General features: G+C 38.9%; 1 protein-coding gene across 3 annotated transcripts in view; it reads left to right on the forward strand.

Annotated features, from left to right (window-relative positions):
• The window catches only part of rasgrp3 (RAS guanyl releasing protein 3 (calcium and DAG-regulated)), a 33,171-nt gene that overhangs the window by 11,584 nt on the left and 5,998 nt on the right, over positions 1–15,589 (forward strand). For all 3 annotated transcript variants that reach the window (XM_020647822.3, XM_020647821.3, XM_065959263.1), the window contains exons 2-9: positions 7,321–7,443; positions 8,188–8,290; positions 9,806–9,868; positions 10,307–10,438; positions 10,835–10,982; positions 12,874–13,047; positions 13,983–14,099; positions 15,285–15,563. In XM_020647822.3, coding sequence (XP_020503478.1) covers positions 7,374–7,443; positions 8,188–8,290; positions 9,806–9,868; positions 10,307–10,438; positions 10,835–10,982; positions 12,874–13,047; positions 13,983–14,099; positions 15,285–15,563 — 1,086 coding nt within the window. In that variant the 5' untranslated portion in view covers positions 7,321–7,373. The remainder of the gene's footprint in view (positions 1–7,320; positions 7,444–8,187; positions 8,291–9,805; positions 9,869–10,306; positions 10,439–10,834; positions 10,983–12,873; positions 13,048–13,982; positions 14,100–15,284; positions 15,564–15,589) is intronic.

Consider the following 15,589-nt stretch of genomic DNA (forward strand, 5'->3'; position numbering starts at 1 on the left):
AAACGATGGACTCATCTTTTTAAAGGCTGTCAGTGTTGGACTGAAGCAGTATGTGTGTGTTTGTTAATGTGTGTGTGTGTGTGTGTGTGTGTGTGTGTGTTAATGTGTGTGTATGTGTATGTGTGTGTGTGTGTTTGTGTGTGTGTTTGTTAATGTGTGTGTGTGTGTGTGTGTGTGTGTGTGTGTTTGTTAATGTGTGTGTGTGTGTGTGTGTGTGTGTTTGGTTTGTTAATGTGTGTGTATGTGTGTGTGTGTGTTTGTTAATGTGTGTGTATGTGTGTGTATGTGTGTGTGTGTGTGTGTGTGTGTGTGTGTGTGTGTGTGTGTGTGTGTTTGTTAATGCAGATGGCTTTAAATTGCAGTTGTGTCTCTTTCAGACTCTGCACACTTTTCTGTGTGTGTGTTTGTGCGTGTGTGTTTGTGCGTGTGTGTGTGCGTGTGCAGGTGAAAGTCTTTGCATTTGTATTGTCCACATATGTGTGTGTGCACCTACAAGCGGTGTATGTGAGTGGACTGTGCAGCCAACAATGACGCATCCGTGCAGCAGAGACAGAGACACAGTGACCCATTGTGGGAGCAGGAAAGCACAAGTCATGCTAAGGGGCACAGCTGACTGTAACGTACACAGCCAGGCTGTGCAGTGAAATGGGAGAAAACATAAAAATGTGTTTGTGTGTCTCTCCACTCCCATTGACATATAAGTCATTACTGTAGCATTAAAACAGTGATGGCTACAGAGACAGAGTGAAAGAGAACACTTCTCCAAGTTTCTGTTTGATGTTTGCAAGGCGCCTTTGTGTCACACTGTCAGCAACATTAATTGTAGATGCTTTAAGTGTTGCCTGTGGTCATATTAGTGCATGTAGGGGCTGAAGTCAGAGCACAAATCAAATCGTGAGCAAATGAGTCAGTCAGTGACCTACATCTAAATAACACTCACTTCAAAGACCGTTAAAGCTCCTGTGAGGAGACTGAAACTAATACTGATGCTTCTTTATGACCTTCAAAAGGAAACCAGACGATCAGCAACATTTCAATATTTTCTAAGTAGCTTTTATAGCTGCCTGAAATCGCTGCCCCAGGAAGGTGTCACACAAACGGATTTAAGGCAGTCTGCTGAAGCACGCTTTCTTTTATATTTTTCACTTTCTGGCTGAGAGATATACATATTTGACTGATAGAAAGAAAGCAGGATGAGATTGTTAAAAACACTACTTATACATGTACAGGAAATTGACAAAGAGATAAGATGTGCCGCCAAAATGGACACAACTCAAAAGCTCCTTACAGGGGTCTTCAATGTCAAACACAATGCACAGCTGAGATCAAATCAAGAAAGACTTACACATTATCCCAAAGACAAGCTGGAACAAGCAGCTAGTTTTGTTATTCATTGAGAAACAGAAAACCACTGCTGTTGTCGTAGACTATAAAATATGATCCCTCTAGGGGGTTAACTTTAAGCAAGTGCACAATCCATGTTGATTTCCTCCTGCAGCATCGTGTTTCACCCACGCATGACCCAGTGCTTGGACTCTCGGTCACCCTGAGGTGTTAATGTGAATGTGTAAATATGTTTATCTGTCTTAAAGTAAAGACTTAGCATGGCAGCATTCTGGTCCAGAAACACTCTGGGGTTGTGACCCTGCAACCCTGAACAAAATAAATTGTTCACAGAATGAGGGACTGAATTGAAATGTAGTAATGTGGAACACAAATAAAAACTGTGAGCATGCTCTGCATAACAAGAATACCCAAAACCGAACCAGGTCAATTCATGACAGGCTATCCCTCAGGTCCCTGATTTCTATTGTTAATATAAATACATGTTGGTCTATGCTGCACTAGCCTTTTAACATGCATCATTTTATGCCATAGCTGCAAACATATTCATACTTTCGTGTATTATCGACAACACACAAGAGTGGTGTTATGTTTATCATCCTAACCGCAGCTTATCAGTCCTAAGGCAAGTTGTCAACTTCTCATTTTAGGCCTGAAGACATGTTGAAGGCCTCAGTGGTTGTAAGTAGATGTGAAATAGTTCAAGCGTTAATTGTAAACTGAATCTTTGATTTTGTCTCAGGTGCTAAGGTTAAATATTTACGATATAGACTTTCAACAGAACTACTACTATTAGAATTCACCCAGACCAAGGTACAAAATGGTGATAGCAGTTTTTGTTACTTAGTTGTGATTTCCTGCTTTAGTTTGCTCTCCCCTGTGTCACTAGTCTCACCTGTGTCTGATTAGCCAAGTGTCTACTTATGTTGCATTCAGGTGCTCCTTGCATGGTCCCTGTTCCTGAGTTGGGAGGTCGTTCTTCCTTGACTTAAGTGTGTTCACGTGTTCTGTTCGGAGAGTCAGTATGTTGTTACAAAAACAACAAATTTCCAAAAACAAAAAGGCTGAAACCAAACAAGATCATCTCATGGCGTAGACTCATTGGACAGATAACCAGGTCAGATCCTTTTATATTTTTTCCATCATTGACTTGAAATACAGAAAACTCACACTGGCATCATTCTGTCACAATGTAAATAAAAACATATAATCGAAACACTCTGTAGTTTTATCAGAGTCTCTTCAATAAGACGCATTGCTGAGGTAACTGAACTGTGTAGAAGAGTGAAAATCAAGAGACTTTCCATATTCCTGAAAAAATATGATTTTATTGTGTTAAGAGACAAGTATTTCCCTTTGTCATGTCAGACAGCAATATGTAAGATTTCTACTTAATTAAATCATAACATGACCTTACTATATCATCAACCATTAAAGAAACATGCTAACGATGCAGCAGCCAGCATGTCCTCCTTCTAAGTCCAGTCCTGAATGGTCTGTATTTGTTTTGACCAGAGAAGGTAGGCTTTTCTAAAGCACCACCACACGGCCATTTTGGACATCCCTCGGTTTGCCAGGTAAACATCAAACCAACAGGTGTTGCAGCGATGAAAGCAGGCAAACTGATTCAGATGTAACTGATTGTACCCGACCTAAAAAGCCTTGGCATTCTAAAAAGCTCCACGACCAGAAACGTGGTAAAACTAGGATAAATATTTGAGATGCTTTTGAAAAATGGAGAAAGGTTATAAAAAAAGGTTTCAAGACTGATGTTGAGCTGGCTAAACACTGAAGCTTCAGTGTCCATGACATGGCAACCTACGTGTGCATTGACAGTAGGGAGGAGGAGGCGAATTAGATTTTTGATTTTTTTAAATACTTTTTTATTCCCAGAGGGAAATTCCAGTTTACACTCTGTTATTTTAGAGACATGCTTCTCACACACATATGCACAAACATGACCTGTGGACATACATTAGTGTAGAGATGTCAGAGTGAGGGAGGTGGGGAGTTTGGTAGCTTGCTCAAGGGTACCTCGACAGTGCTCAGGAAGTGCCCTGGCACCTCTCCAGCTTTTAGAACAACTTCTTTCTTTTGAGTGCCTACAGACTGAGCTGCTCATCTGGACTAGAGAGTTACAACATTGCTCCTTTAACAGATTTAAATTTGAATATCATCTTATTGCTGCAATACAAAAGCATCTTAGTGTCAAGTACAACAGCCGCATTACATCATTTGAGAAATGAGAAGCCCTGTTGCCTTCGGGTCAGTACTATTCAAACTACGTCACCTGCCTTCCAAAAGGCTTTAATGTTGCAGGCACAAAATGAATGTCTACCAGTTTGTAGAAGTACATTCTTCTAGATTCAGCTTGAAGTACCCTGATGTTTGGACTTGTGGATTTGTGCAATTTATTAGCTATCTTAATTGCTCATGGTTGGGCTAAAGACCTTTAGTCAGCACTACAGTGAACAGATCTATTGTTTAGAGTTTTTTGCCACAAGCAAGTTAGACTGTTGTCTATGTCAGTTACTTCTTACAGTGTTTGTTTCACAAAACACACAACTGTTCAACTATTTGTGTGTCTGCTGGGATGTCCTCAGCTGATCTGCAAAGTTGAATGTTGAAAGAATTTGGCAGCAGCATTTTGCTTTATTTGAAGTTACAAATGTTAAATGACCTTTCATAATAACTGCTATATGAGGCGAGAGTGAGTAAGTTATTACTGTCTATGCAAAGCAGACAAGTTTCTCTGAATTCAAACCTATCCATTTATCGAGCATCTCCTGTCTAATTAGACTGTTTAAGAGGATTAAAATGATTATACTCATGCACATGCATAGATGTACATGTAATATAAAATTGTGAATTACAACTTGTCAGCAGATGTTCAACGGTCTCTGATCAGGATGTTGCGAAATAGTTAGGCAGTAATACAATTGAGTATTATTTGGAAAACACTCATATTTTTGAACAGATGTTTGGGGTTGGTCAGACACTGCAGGAGCTAAGTTTGTTTCATTCTTAAACCTATCTTACCTAACCTTGATTACCAAATCAATCATTTTAAGTTAACAATCTCTTAGAGTAGAAAAAATCAGAGGTTCCTTGAAACTGAACAGAAGCTAACTTGTGACTCTGAATGTGACTAAGCATTAGAATGTGTTGGATCCAAAACCAGAGAGTGAGTGAAGAGATTTACAATGTTTCAAGCGGTCAGAAACACAAATCTGAATGGATAGAAATGTTACTCAACACGTGCGGGAAATGTGTTGACAACCACTTGCTCATTTGTACACCCTGAAGTCAGTGCTGATCATTTGTACATTTAGGCTCAATATGACAGATTCAATACTGAAGCTTAGCCACCATACCATGCTGTCTGCAACTTATATTGTGATAATATCCTGCACAAATTTACAATATTTACAGTATAAAATACCACTACCACTACGATCAGTGTGTGAAAGTGTAGGTGTGACCTGCAGTGTAAAAGAGCTTTGAGTAGTCGGAAGTTTCAAGCTCAAGTCCATTTATCATTTACCACAGTAACTGAGTTCACTTAGCATTAGCAGGCGAATGCCAAATTTAACTATTACTGAAGCTCCACATCTGTGAGTGCTGTGGTTTGTTGTTAGGCAGTAATTTTTGGAAGGTGCTCAGTTTATTTCTAATAAGATGTGATTTCATTGTTTACATTAGGGGCAGTTAAACAATGCTATCATTATATAATTGAAACACATTAGGGCAGAATTTTTACAACCCCGTCCGTCAAAAAGACAGATAGCTAGAAAACCTAAAGTAAACTGCATTGATATTTGTTACATTTATAATAAGCTTATTTGGGACAGGTACACACTGCATCCTTGACTGGGAGATGGGTTATCCTAGGTTACTGCACTCACATCAATGAATGTAAGAATCATTCTTCAGGCAAATGCTTTAGAGTGTTCTCAGTAACATTTTTCAGCCAGAATATTTTGGTGATGTTAGTCCTGAAATCACCAGACACATTAGGAATCCCCACATGCAAGGATAGTCCCATTAGAGATTTTATCCATTTACACTCCAAAAACAATGTCTTCTTTCATTCAGACGATTACACACAGATAAACACACTGACACATTGATTGCTAGGGCTGACGTAAGTGTATAGGAATATCTTTGATGTGGGCAAGTGATGTTTGCCACACCAAGTTGATGGCAGTAACATACTGAGCCATAGAGGACCCCCTTGCAGTAGACCAGCCTTTCCCAAACTTAAGACTGCCGCGGCCTGCTTTGAAATACAAAATTACTCTGGGGCCAGTTATAATTTTTTTTTTTTTATGACTACAGCTATCACTTTCAGTTAGGGTAAATTATTGGACATTACAACATGATATTATGGCAAGATAAACTCAAAGGTTTAGTAAACATTATGTCCATAAATAGTCATGACACACCTTACTAATCACTTAAAGGGTTGACTCATGATAAATCATCATTATTGTGATGTTTATTTTATTTTTAAAATTGGTGGAGGGCTTTTTGCGACCCACCTGCAGTACCCAGACAGCCCACCAGGGGGCCACAGCCCACACTTTGGGAAGCACTGCAGTAGACTATTTGTTTCCCAATTTAAAGGTAGTATTCTTCCAAGGAGCAGCATACCAAGGATCCAGTCTTCGTAGCCTGTTTAGAACGGATTAAATGAAATAAGACGGTCTGGTCTACAGAGGATTTGGGTAGTTTTGTGTAATGGGTAGGAACATAGCGACGCGAAAAGAAACTTAACAGACACTGTGTCTCCTTTGGTATATAACCCATGGAAACGTCACAATAAATTCTGTTCCCTGGAGTGGCTTTGGCTTAGAAGTATGACTACTGATTACCTTGGGCAATGAGAAAGAGTAAAATGAAGGCTTCCCTACTGGAAAAGAACAAGTTAATGTTGAAACTCATGTGTATTCTATTCATCTTAAGAATGCACCTCAGCTCCAACACAGCAAGTCGATAGGACTTCATTCTGTAATTTCTGTAACCACGTGGGCTTGCTGGTCAAAATGCCAAGAATATTGTCCTCTGTTCAGATCCACAAGGGTCCTCAATCCTCATGTAGCTCATGATGTATTGCACTGTAGAAAACGTAAGAATCAAGTGGAGTATAAGCAGAAACTACTTTGAGCAATTTAATTTGATTGAAGATATTCATACGGCATGAATAAATCTGCTTTTTTTTTTCTCGGTTTGCGCTGTGATACCTTCCTTGGTCCTACCTTAGAATACAATATAAAGTCGCAAAAGAACAAATGCATACTTATAATAGAGACTTTATTAATTATATTGCATTTATTGAACTTCATAGCATAAGATAAACAATGTTTGCACATGTTATCAGTGTTTATAGTGTCAATCATGCTCCTTATTTAATACTGTGACTTTGAAAGGTCTTGACTGATATTGTAATATTGTCATAAGGAGTGGCACAAGCTTTCACAAATGCACTCCTGGACATTTCTAGAGAAGTTCAGGAGGACTGCTCTTGAAAGAAAGTCAGAGTGAAAAATTTGGCTGTTAGCGGCCACACATGCAGCTCACCCTGAAAACTATAAGAGTTTTGTGCAAGTGTGAGAGCACTACAATTTTGTAAAGTGAAATGATCATTCATTGTTGGCAAGGTTCAGTTGTTATTGCTCTGGTGGTCATTGGTTTCAATTAGTTTTGCTTCAATATCTGGAAGGTTGAGCATGCAAACGTTATTTTTGAAGACTGCCTGCCATGTCTGTTTTTAAAATGGAAAGGTCTCACTGATCATTGCTTTGAGAGCAAATCATAATGTGAAACATTCGAATCAGCAACTGATACATGACCATTAGACCCTGTGTGCTTCTCATAATCATAAAACTCACAAAATGCATTCATTCCAACACCTAGCTTTATGATCTAGTTTTGTGACTCTCTCTCTCTCTACCTCTCTCTCTCTCCTCTTCCCAGGAAAACCCTGATTGGTTGAGAGCAGTGAGCAGAAGTGACCTCTGTCCTTGAATATGGGAACATCAACATTGGGAAAGGCAGCATCTCTTGATGCTCTTTTAAATGAATGCATTCATGCATTTGGTAAGTGACACATATGACAAGACTGCTATCAAGGCTTTATTATCTACCTAACAAAGTGGGCACAGGTAGGGACCCGGGCGTTAGTGGCCCAATTGTGCAGCGATTAGTTTGAGGTAATTAGATTAGATGAAATACAGTGGAAGGGGCTTCATGGAAAATATTATCTGAAATAATGTGTTGAAGAGAGGAAAAAAAAATCTACATTCAATCACATTAAAGATTATATTAATGCATGATTTATTTTAATTCTGTCATTTCTTTTTGTATGTAGTTGTATCAATACATTTAAAGATAAATACATTTGCAGTTAGTGTTTGATCAAGCGGCAACAGTGTTGAAAAATTAAGCCAATGAGGAATTGTTAAATCTTGCAGTTCCTCAAGGGTCCATTTGAGGCTGGCTCCAAGAGCACAAAGACATCACATACACACCCATTCAAAAATGCCAATTTTTACAACAAAAATATACATGTTTACAGCCTGGTAAAAAAAATAGGGTGGTACATTTTTTTTTATAATGCATCCTTTTTGATTTTATGAAATATCAATAGTTAGGCATGAGGCCAGGCTTAAATGTTTTTATGGACTTTTTAATGAATTTGTTTCAAGAATATTACACAAAATACTTAGAGGGACTTTTTAAGATATATCAGAATACAACATGACTACGCTTCCCTCATGACCACTAGTGCAGTCACTAACAGATTCAATTTGGTAACATATTCTGAATCACTTCTTTTTACAGATGACAATGGACAGTTGCAGGCCAACCTGCTTCCCCGCAACCTCCTGATGATGCATCGCTGGTATGTTACATCCTCCGAACTGGCGGGAAAGCTTCTGATGATATATCCTTTCTGACAGAAAGCCTGCAGGAACTACTTCTACACATTAACACAATGCTTTAACAACATTTTAAAATAATCCTGGCTAACTGTAGTAAAGGCTGCTCCAAATATGTACGTCCAATTTAAAACAATGTATTCTGAGAAATTGGGATTTACAATCTATATTATTATTGATATATTTATCATGAAAGATTCTTTCATTTTGCTTATGAGACTTAAATCATTGCCTGGGATAGGAATCTTTGGAGAAACCAGCAAGAGACAGCTAGATCCAAAGCCTTCTCTTAGGCCTAAATCCAAAGTCAGTCCCCCTGGATGTGTACTGGTGGAGGACAAGTACTGCGATGTGAATGTTACAAGTCCATGAGCGAGCTCTTTATTTGTATAGCACCAATTCATAAAAGCAGGTAAAATACCTTACTCTTAACCAACATTAATCCACCATGAGCACAGCACTGAGCAACATTTAACAAACTTACAGTGGCTAAAATACCTTTTTGCTGTCAGAAACCTCGAGCATAACCAGACTCATGTTGAACAGCCATCTGCCCAAACTGTGTTGAGTATGGAAAGTGGGATAGAGGGAGATGCAGGAAGAAGTAGAAGGGTAAGACATATTGTATGTTAAAGTGGAATTGATCCAGTCCTGGATCGGTGCCCTTGAAACTGCTCAGTAAGTGGTCTGTAGTGTTGACAGCAAGGCGCCAACCTCCATTGTTTAAAAATGAAGCCAATGTAGAGGTTGCAAAAAACTGCAGTTCCTCGAGTGACAACTCCAAGGACAACAACCAACACATTGCATTTCCACAATTCATCTTCTATTGCATACTTCTCAAATCTAGCTAAATGTGTCGGAATTCTCCAAAGTTGCCAATCCAAGTTTTTAGAAAAAGGGCATATAAACAAGCTCCAAATGGCCTCTATCATTGTCACATGTCTCAGAGTCAACAGCCTGCCTTCACAAATATAGAAGCAAGAAGATAGCATGCATTTTGCTGATAAAATGTATTGGACATATTTTATCTTTATTCTCTTTGATGTTTTCACACATTGGTTTAATCTTCGAGACAACATCTGTCAAGGAAATCAGTTTCAGCAGAGGATTTTCTGGCACAACTTCACCAACTACCAAGGTGCATGAAGAGTGAAAGGCTTGAAGAGGTCAAAAACATCAACTTTATTAACAAATTAGGTAGACCTAATTTTAAATTTGATCTTCGTACTACAAGTGATGCTGGAGCTTTTTGACCTCTTCATGCCCCCATAGCTTCTGTTTAAGTAATGTTTAAGGAGAGGAAGAAACCCCTGCTGCTAAGAAGCTTGATGTCTGTAAAGATCATAAATGCCAACAAATTAGGCTGGTCTCCTGTTTTTCAGATACAAAATGAAGCAAAATCATCCTAAAACTGTGATTATTCATTTTCTTTCGAATTCAAGTGGGCTACTTAATATGCTTAAGTTTTATACATTAAGGTGATTCTGTCAGATCTTGGAAAAGTCCTTGACTTACCCCACGTACCGTGACTGCAAAGATGACAACTGTCAGATAACCAGGCTGAAGATTTGTTATTTAATGAGGTAAGTTGATGCATCATTCATCCATCTAATTTCACCTCTTGTCACAGTTTTTCATGCAGTTATGTAGTTGTATGTGTACAATTTAACATATAAGGTTTAATACTTCAGTCAGTTTTTATCCTCACAATGCTCTTTCCTTACCCTGTTGTGTTAACACTGAAAATCAACAGTTATTTTTAAACTTGGCTCAAGCCAGTGACTAACCCTTTGTTATAAGGCAAACTCTGTAGCAGAGTGGGGTCACCGAGGGGGGAGGACATCCAACAATTCAAAGTTGTGAATACAGTTGAAAGAACTTCCTGAACTGTAACACCACAATACTGGCACATGAGTCAAGTTCACAGGGCCCTTTTTAATCCAACGGAAAGCTTGAGAATACTAAAATGAGATGTTTACTGGCATCACTGGCACAGGCTCATCATGTCACCATCTTTACAGGTACTGGATAGTCACATTCCCGGCAGAGTTCAACCTGGATTTGGGTCTGATCCAGATCACAGAAGAGTTCAGAGACGTGGCTGCTCAGCTCGGCTGTGAGGAGCATTTCAAATTCCTCGACATCTCCACAATGTAAGGCAAAAAGATCAAACAGAGACAGTTTATGGAACTATTGTAATATTAAGCATTAGTGAACATGTATCAGATATTCATTTGCCAACAATGATGGTAAAGTTGATCCTAATTCCAATCTGAACACTTAAACAGATAAATGGCAAACCCTGGAGTCAATGCAATTAAACATTTCTATGGATACAAATGTTTTGCTTTTTATAGCTGTTATCTATCATCAGACCTGCCTTAATCAACATAACCACAACCTTTAAAAGACAATAGTGAACATTCTGGAGCTTTAAGTCTGTTGGTTGCAAATTGTTCCAATTGATATCTTTGGGTCGCGTTATTAAAAGTACATCATAAGGACCTATTTTTATGTTGGCTATGTTGTATACATTGTTCTCTTTGTAGTCCGTCCTATGACTGGATGCGTAAGCTGACCCAGCGGAAGAAGCAGGCCAAGAAAGGCAAGGCCTCACTGCTGTTTGACCACCTGCAGCCCATGGAGCTGGCCGAGCATCTCACTTTCCTTGAGTTCAAATCCATCCGGAGGATATCGGTTAGTCTACAAACAGCTCTGCTTCTTCACAATGGTCCAATTGTTTAAACTTTGCCACTGTATCAAGGGGGGGAGGGGTTGTTTAAGGTCACATAGTTTATTTATTCATTTTCACTATAAATGTCATTTTAAATTACTTCATTACCTCTTCATAAAAGTTAATTTACTAGAATAAGCCTCAGTGCATAGCTACTTTGACCAATTTTGAAAACAAGAAGGCAACCCTTCAAAGCAAGACAGTGTATCCTATCATTTGAAAGAAGAAATAACACATTCTTTCTGTTAAAGGTTAAATTCATAAGAAACAAATTAGATCCTTGTTAAATTCTGGAAACTCAAGGGGTTTTTCCTGCTACAGCCTCGATTAGTCTGGTGTGAAATAACTGAACCATGTGCGATTGAAATTCACTCCTTTAAATATGGGGACCATTGGTGCAAAAAAAAAGAAGCTGGGAAGCTAGCATCTGCTGCAGAGCTTTGATGTGAATCCAGCCTGCCTCTGTGTGAACTGCCTTGTATTCACAGGACAGGTGGTTACTTGTTAACAACACCAGGAAGAAGATCAGAGTCTGTAGTCATGGTCTTGTTTGAGATTTTGATAAAAACCGCGGACTCTGTGTGAGTGTTTGTCCTTGAATAGTGATATGGTGACATTGGCTGTTGCTTTGGTCAGCATGCATACTCACATTTTTCCCACACATGACAAGGGATAGAACTGAAAAACACCAGATTTACAAAATATCATTCAGAATCTGAAAGATAAAATTGACGCATGTGCTTGATATTCCTCTAGCCACCATCAGGGTGTATTTTTAACTCTTCCCACAGGATGAATACTTTGGAAATTCCATGAACCCTCCTGACTGAAGCCAAGGGCACATTGATGTGTTTTAGCAGATAAACCCAAAGCTTTTCCTACACAACTGCCCTCAAGCCAACAAAAAAAAACAAAAAGTCTGTTCCACATTTTTCAGTTGTCCGGTGCAACCTTGCAACATGAAACAGAAAATTTAAGAATAATGCTCCACAGTAATTACCATGCAGGCATTAGAAAAACAATAACGTTGGATTATTTTGACATGAGCACAAGCGTATTGATTGTTTTATTAGCTGACTACTTTACTGGGACTTTAACTGGCATTATTTTACTTTTACTTCACACTAGCTAGCCCACGATGCAATGTTCACAGTACAGTACGGGGCAGACTCTGGTGGTCTTACCTTCAGCATCGTGACATGGACATAAGCCTCAATCCAGTTACTGTATCCTTTTTTATGAATCCTTTTTGCGATCCTGATAAATTCATTTCTCACATATGGGCTGGGATGTATATCTTAGTTTGTAAGCATGATGCTAACACATAGTGGAAAATGCTATTAACTAACTAAATTAGCATTGGGATAAACTTAACTTAAGAAACAACCAATTAACCTAACATACTCAACAAACAACACCATGCACTCATACTAACAGGCATATGTTTCCATATGAAGCATTTGAGATGCACTTAAAAAAACTGCTTACTTATGCTAGTCCTGTCTGCCGGAATACCATAAACACGTCACCAATCAGTATCTTTAAACACGTAGAACATTATAAGTCTACATTTATATTGCAGATTATACATGTTGTACTTTGCTCATTTAAAATTTGTATGTATAGCCTTTCCTTAAAACTAATATTGAAAATATCATTCATTGAAGGTCTGTCATTCACCTTGAGGGGAGTGGGTGGGCGGGGCTCCAGTGCTCTCTTTTGACCAGAGGGCACTGGTCGTGTGGGAATATGGTCTATTGTCATTACGATTTATTAAGAGGTCCTTTGGGCACTTAAAATAAAATACAAAATAGATGGGATCTAATCAGTAATTGTCTTTTCTTTTGCTACCAGTTCACTGATTACCAGAGCTATGTAATCCACGGCTGCCTGGTGGACAACCCGACTTTGGAGCGCTCTATTGCTCTGTTCAACGGAGTGTCACAGTGGGTCCAGCTTATGGTGCTGAGCAAGCTAACACCTCAGACCCGGGCAGATGTTATAACCAAATTCATCCATGTGGCTCAGGTAAGACAAAGAGAAGACTGAACTAAAGTCCCTTACAGAGCAGTTTCATATATTATGATTTTAGGAGGGCTTTTAAACATGGATAGCACTATCCTCATCCTACTCTGTTATTATTGACCTTTTTATTGCCTTTGTTACTGTAGCATATTTAAGTAACATTTTTTATGACTCCTTGTGCCTTACTTTTGCATTGCCCAGAGTTTGCTCTGTTTAACCCTCAAAATGAGGGTTGGACATCAAGCCCATACTCTACTTTAGCTATTTACTTTAGATCAGAAGTTCTCAACTGGTCTTGCCTCAGGACCCACCACCAACTCCATAAAGTGAAATTGTGACCCACATTCATGACCCACAATCAGATTTAGTTAATGAAAAATTGTGCAGTTTGGACGTCAGGTGGTACAAAACATGTGACAGAATATAGAAATGGAAGAAAACAAACATGTTTGAAAAGTGCTTCGTAGAGTTTTTGAAACCGTCTTTTCCAGGCACATATTTTCGATTTCAAATTTGACTCACTTGTGGGTCCAGATCCACCAGTTGACAACCACTTGTTTAGACCACTTAGTATACTCTTGGTTGAGCCTGGGCCCTAAATTTGTCAAATAATTATAGTAAAACATTCTCTTTGTTTCCCTGGTTGCATTTATTGCTGTAGATTCAAAGTCTACAGTGCATTTTACTATGTGTGTTTATTGCTTATATCATATGTCATATTATTATTAATGGGAAAGGCACTGTTCCCCAAATAAACAACTATCATCCCATGATAGTGAATATAATGTTGTACAAATTGGCCAATCACAATTCATTCTCACTTACAACTCTTGAACATTTTGCAATAGAGCAGAAGACCAGGAAACAGAATCTTTATGAATAGATAAATAGTAAAGAAGCAAAACGTGTCTTTTCATCATTTCAATCTCTGTGATCAGAAACTTCTGCAGCTACAGAACTTCAACACTCTGATGGCCGTAGTGGGGGGGCTGAGCCACAGCTCCATCTGTCGACTGAAGGAGACTCACTCTTATTTGGCTTCAGAAGTTGTGAAGGTAAGACCTACTAGAGTACACATGCACTCCTGCAGCATATGAAGCTACCAAAAAGCACAGCACTTTATTATGTTTAGTTAAAAGATATACTGTGATTGGATACTTTAAGGCAAACCTAACATGCAAACCTTTCTTATGGACACGAATACTTAGGCCCTGAAAAATGCAGCTTGTAATACTCTTACCCCAAAAAACAACTAATTTCACTCCATACAAATTAACTTACATGTGATTTATTTAAAAACAAATTAAAAGGTAAAAAAAAGTGGAAAGTGGAGCAGGCAGAAGACGGAGAGGATGGACTTTTCTCATCATTATTAGTGTTAGAAAACATGGTACATTTGCATAATATGTGACATTTAAGATTACCTTTTTAGCTTATTTCATTTTGATTCATTTCATGAACTGGTGTCTTAAATGCTCTTGCATCTTGATATTTTTCTTCAATAATTTCTGCAACCCATTCAGTCAAATAAGGGGTTGGCCGTGACTCAAAGTCGGTCGTCAATCCACTTGGGCAAGACACTTGGCCACTTCACAAAGCAACCTCTGCCATTAGTGTGTGAATGGGTGTGAGAGGGTAGGTGCTTCCCGCATTTTTTTATTATCACAATACCAAGAGTTATGCATACATTTGCATAAGGAGCATGGACAATTTGACTGACAGGTGGGTGCGTCGTGGCTGTTATGAGAACAATACAATACTGAATTGTCCCCCTGGGGGAAATTTGTTGTCACAGCTTACACATAGCAGAGCATGTGCTGCCAGCCTCTGCTTGAAGGAGGCTTAAGTTAAGCCTCAATGTAACTATGCATAGACTATGCCCACGTTTTATAAAGTTTCTGATGTGAATGCAGCAGCCCCAGGAGAAATCAGAGATATAAAGATGTTTTGTGGTTGCTACAGATGAGCAAGCAACCTTTAATCATCTTCATGCTGCCCTTTTGTGGTTTAGAATTAGTCTACTGTAGCTCTGTCGTTGGCCTCAAAGCTCACCTTCCATCAGGTACTTGCTGAGCTTGATGTTAATTTCATTTTGGGATAATAAATAAAAACAGTTTTACCTAAATTTGAACTCCTGCACTTCATCTTGGCTTAGAAAAGTATTTGTAAGTCATGTCACATTTCACTTTTTTTCTGTTTTAGTCATGTTACTTAGCCAAGTGTTCCCACTCTTGCTTCAGATCTGGAGTGAGATGACAGAACTGGTCTCTTCTAACAACAACTACTCCTGTTACCGGAAAGCCTTCAGTGAATGCCAGGGCTTCAAAATCCCCATCCTGGGTGTGCATCTCAAGGACCTTATTGCAGTGCATGTAGTCTTCCCTGACTGGGTTGATGACAGTGATAAGGTGAACCTGGTGAAGATGCATCAGCTCTACATGACCTTCAATGAGTTGGTGTCTTTGCAAAGTGCAGCTGCTCAAGTGGAGCCCAACATGGACCTCATCTACCTGCTAACGGTGAGGGATTACCAACCAGCAGGTAA

The sequence above is a fragment of the Labrus bergylta genome, chromosome 10 (genome assembly GCF_963930695.1).
Source record: "Labrus bergylta chromosome 10, fLabBer1.1, whole genome shotgun sequence".
Taxonomy (NCBI): Eukaryota; Metazoa; Chordata; class Actinopteri; order Labriformes; family Labridae; genus Labrus; species Labrus bergylta.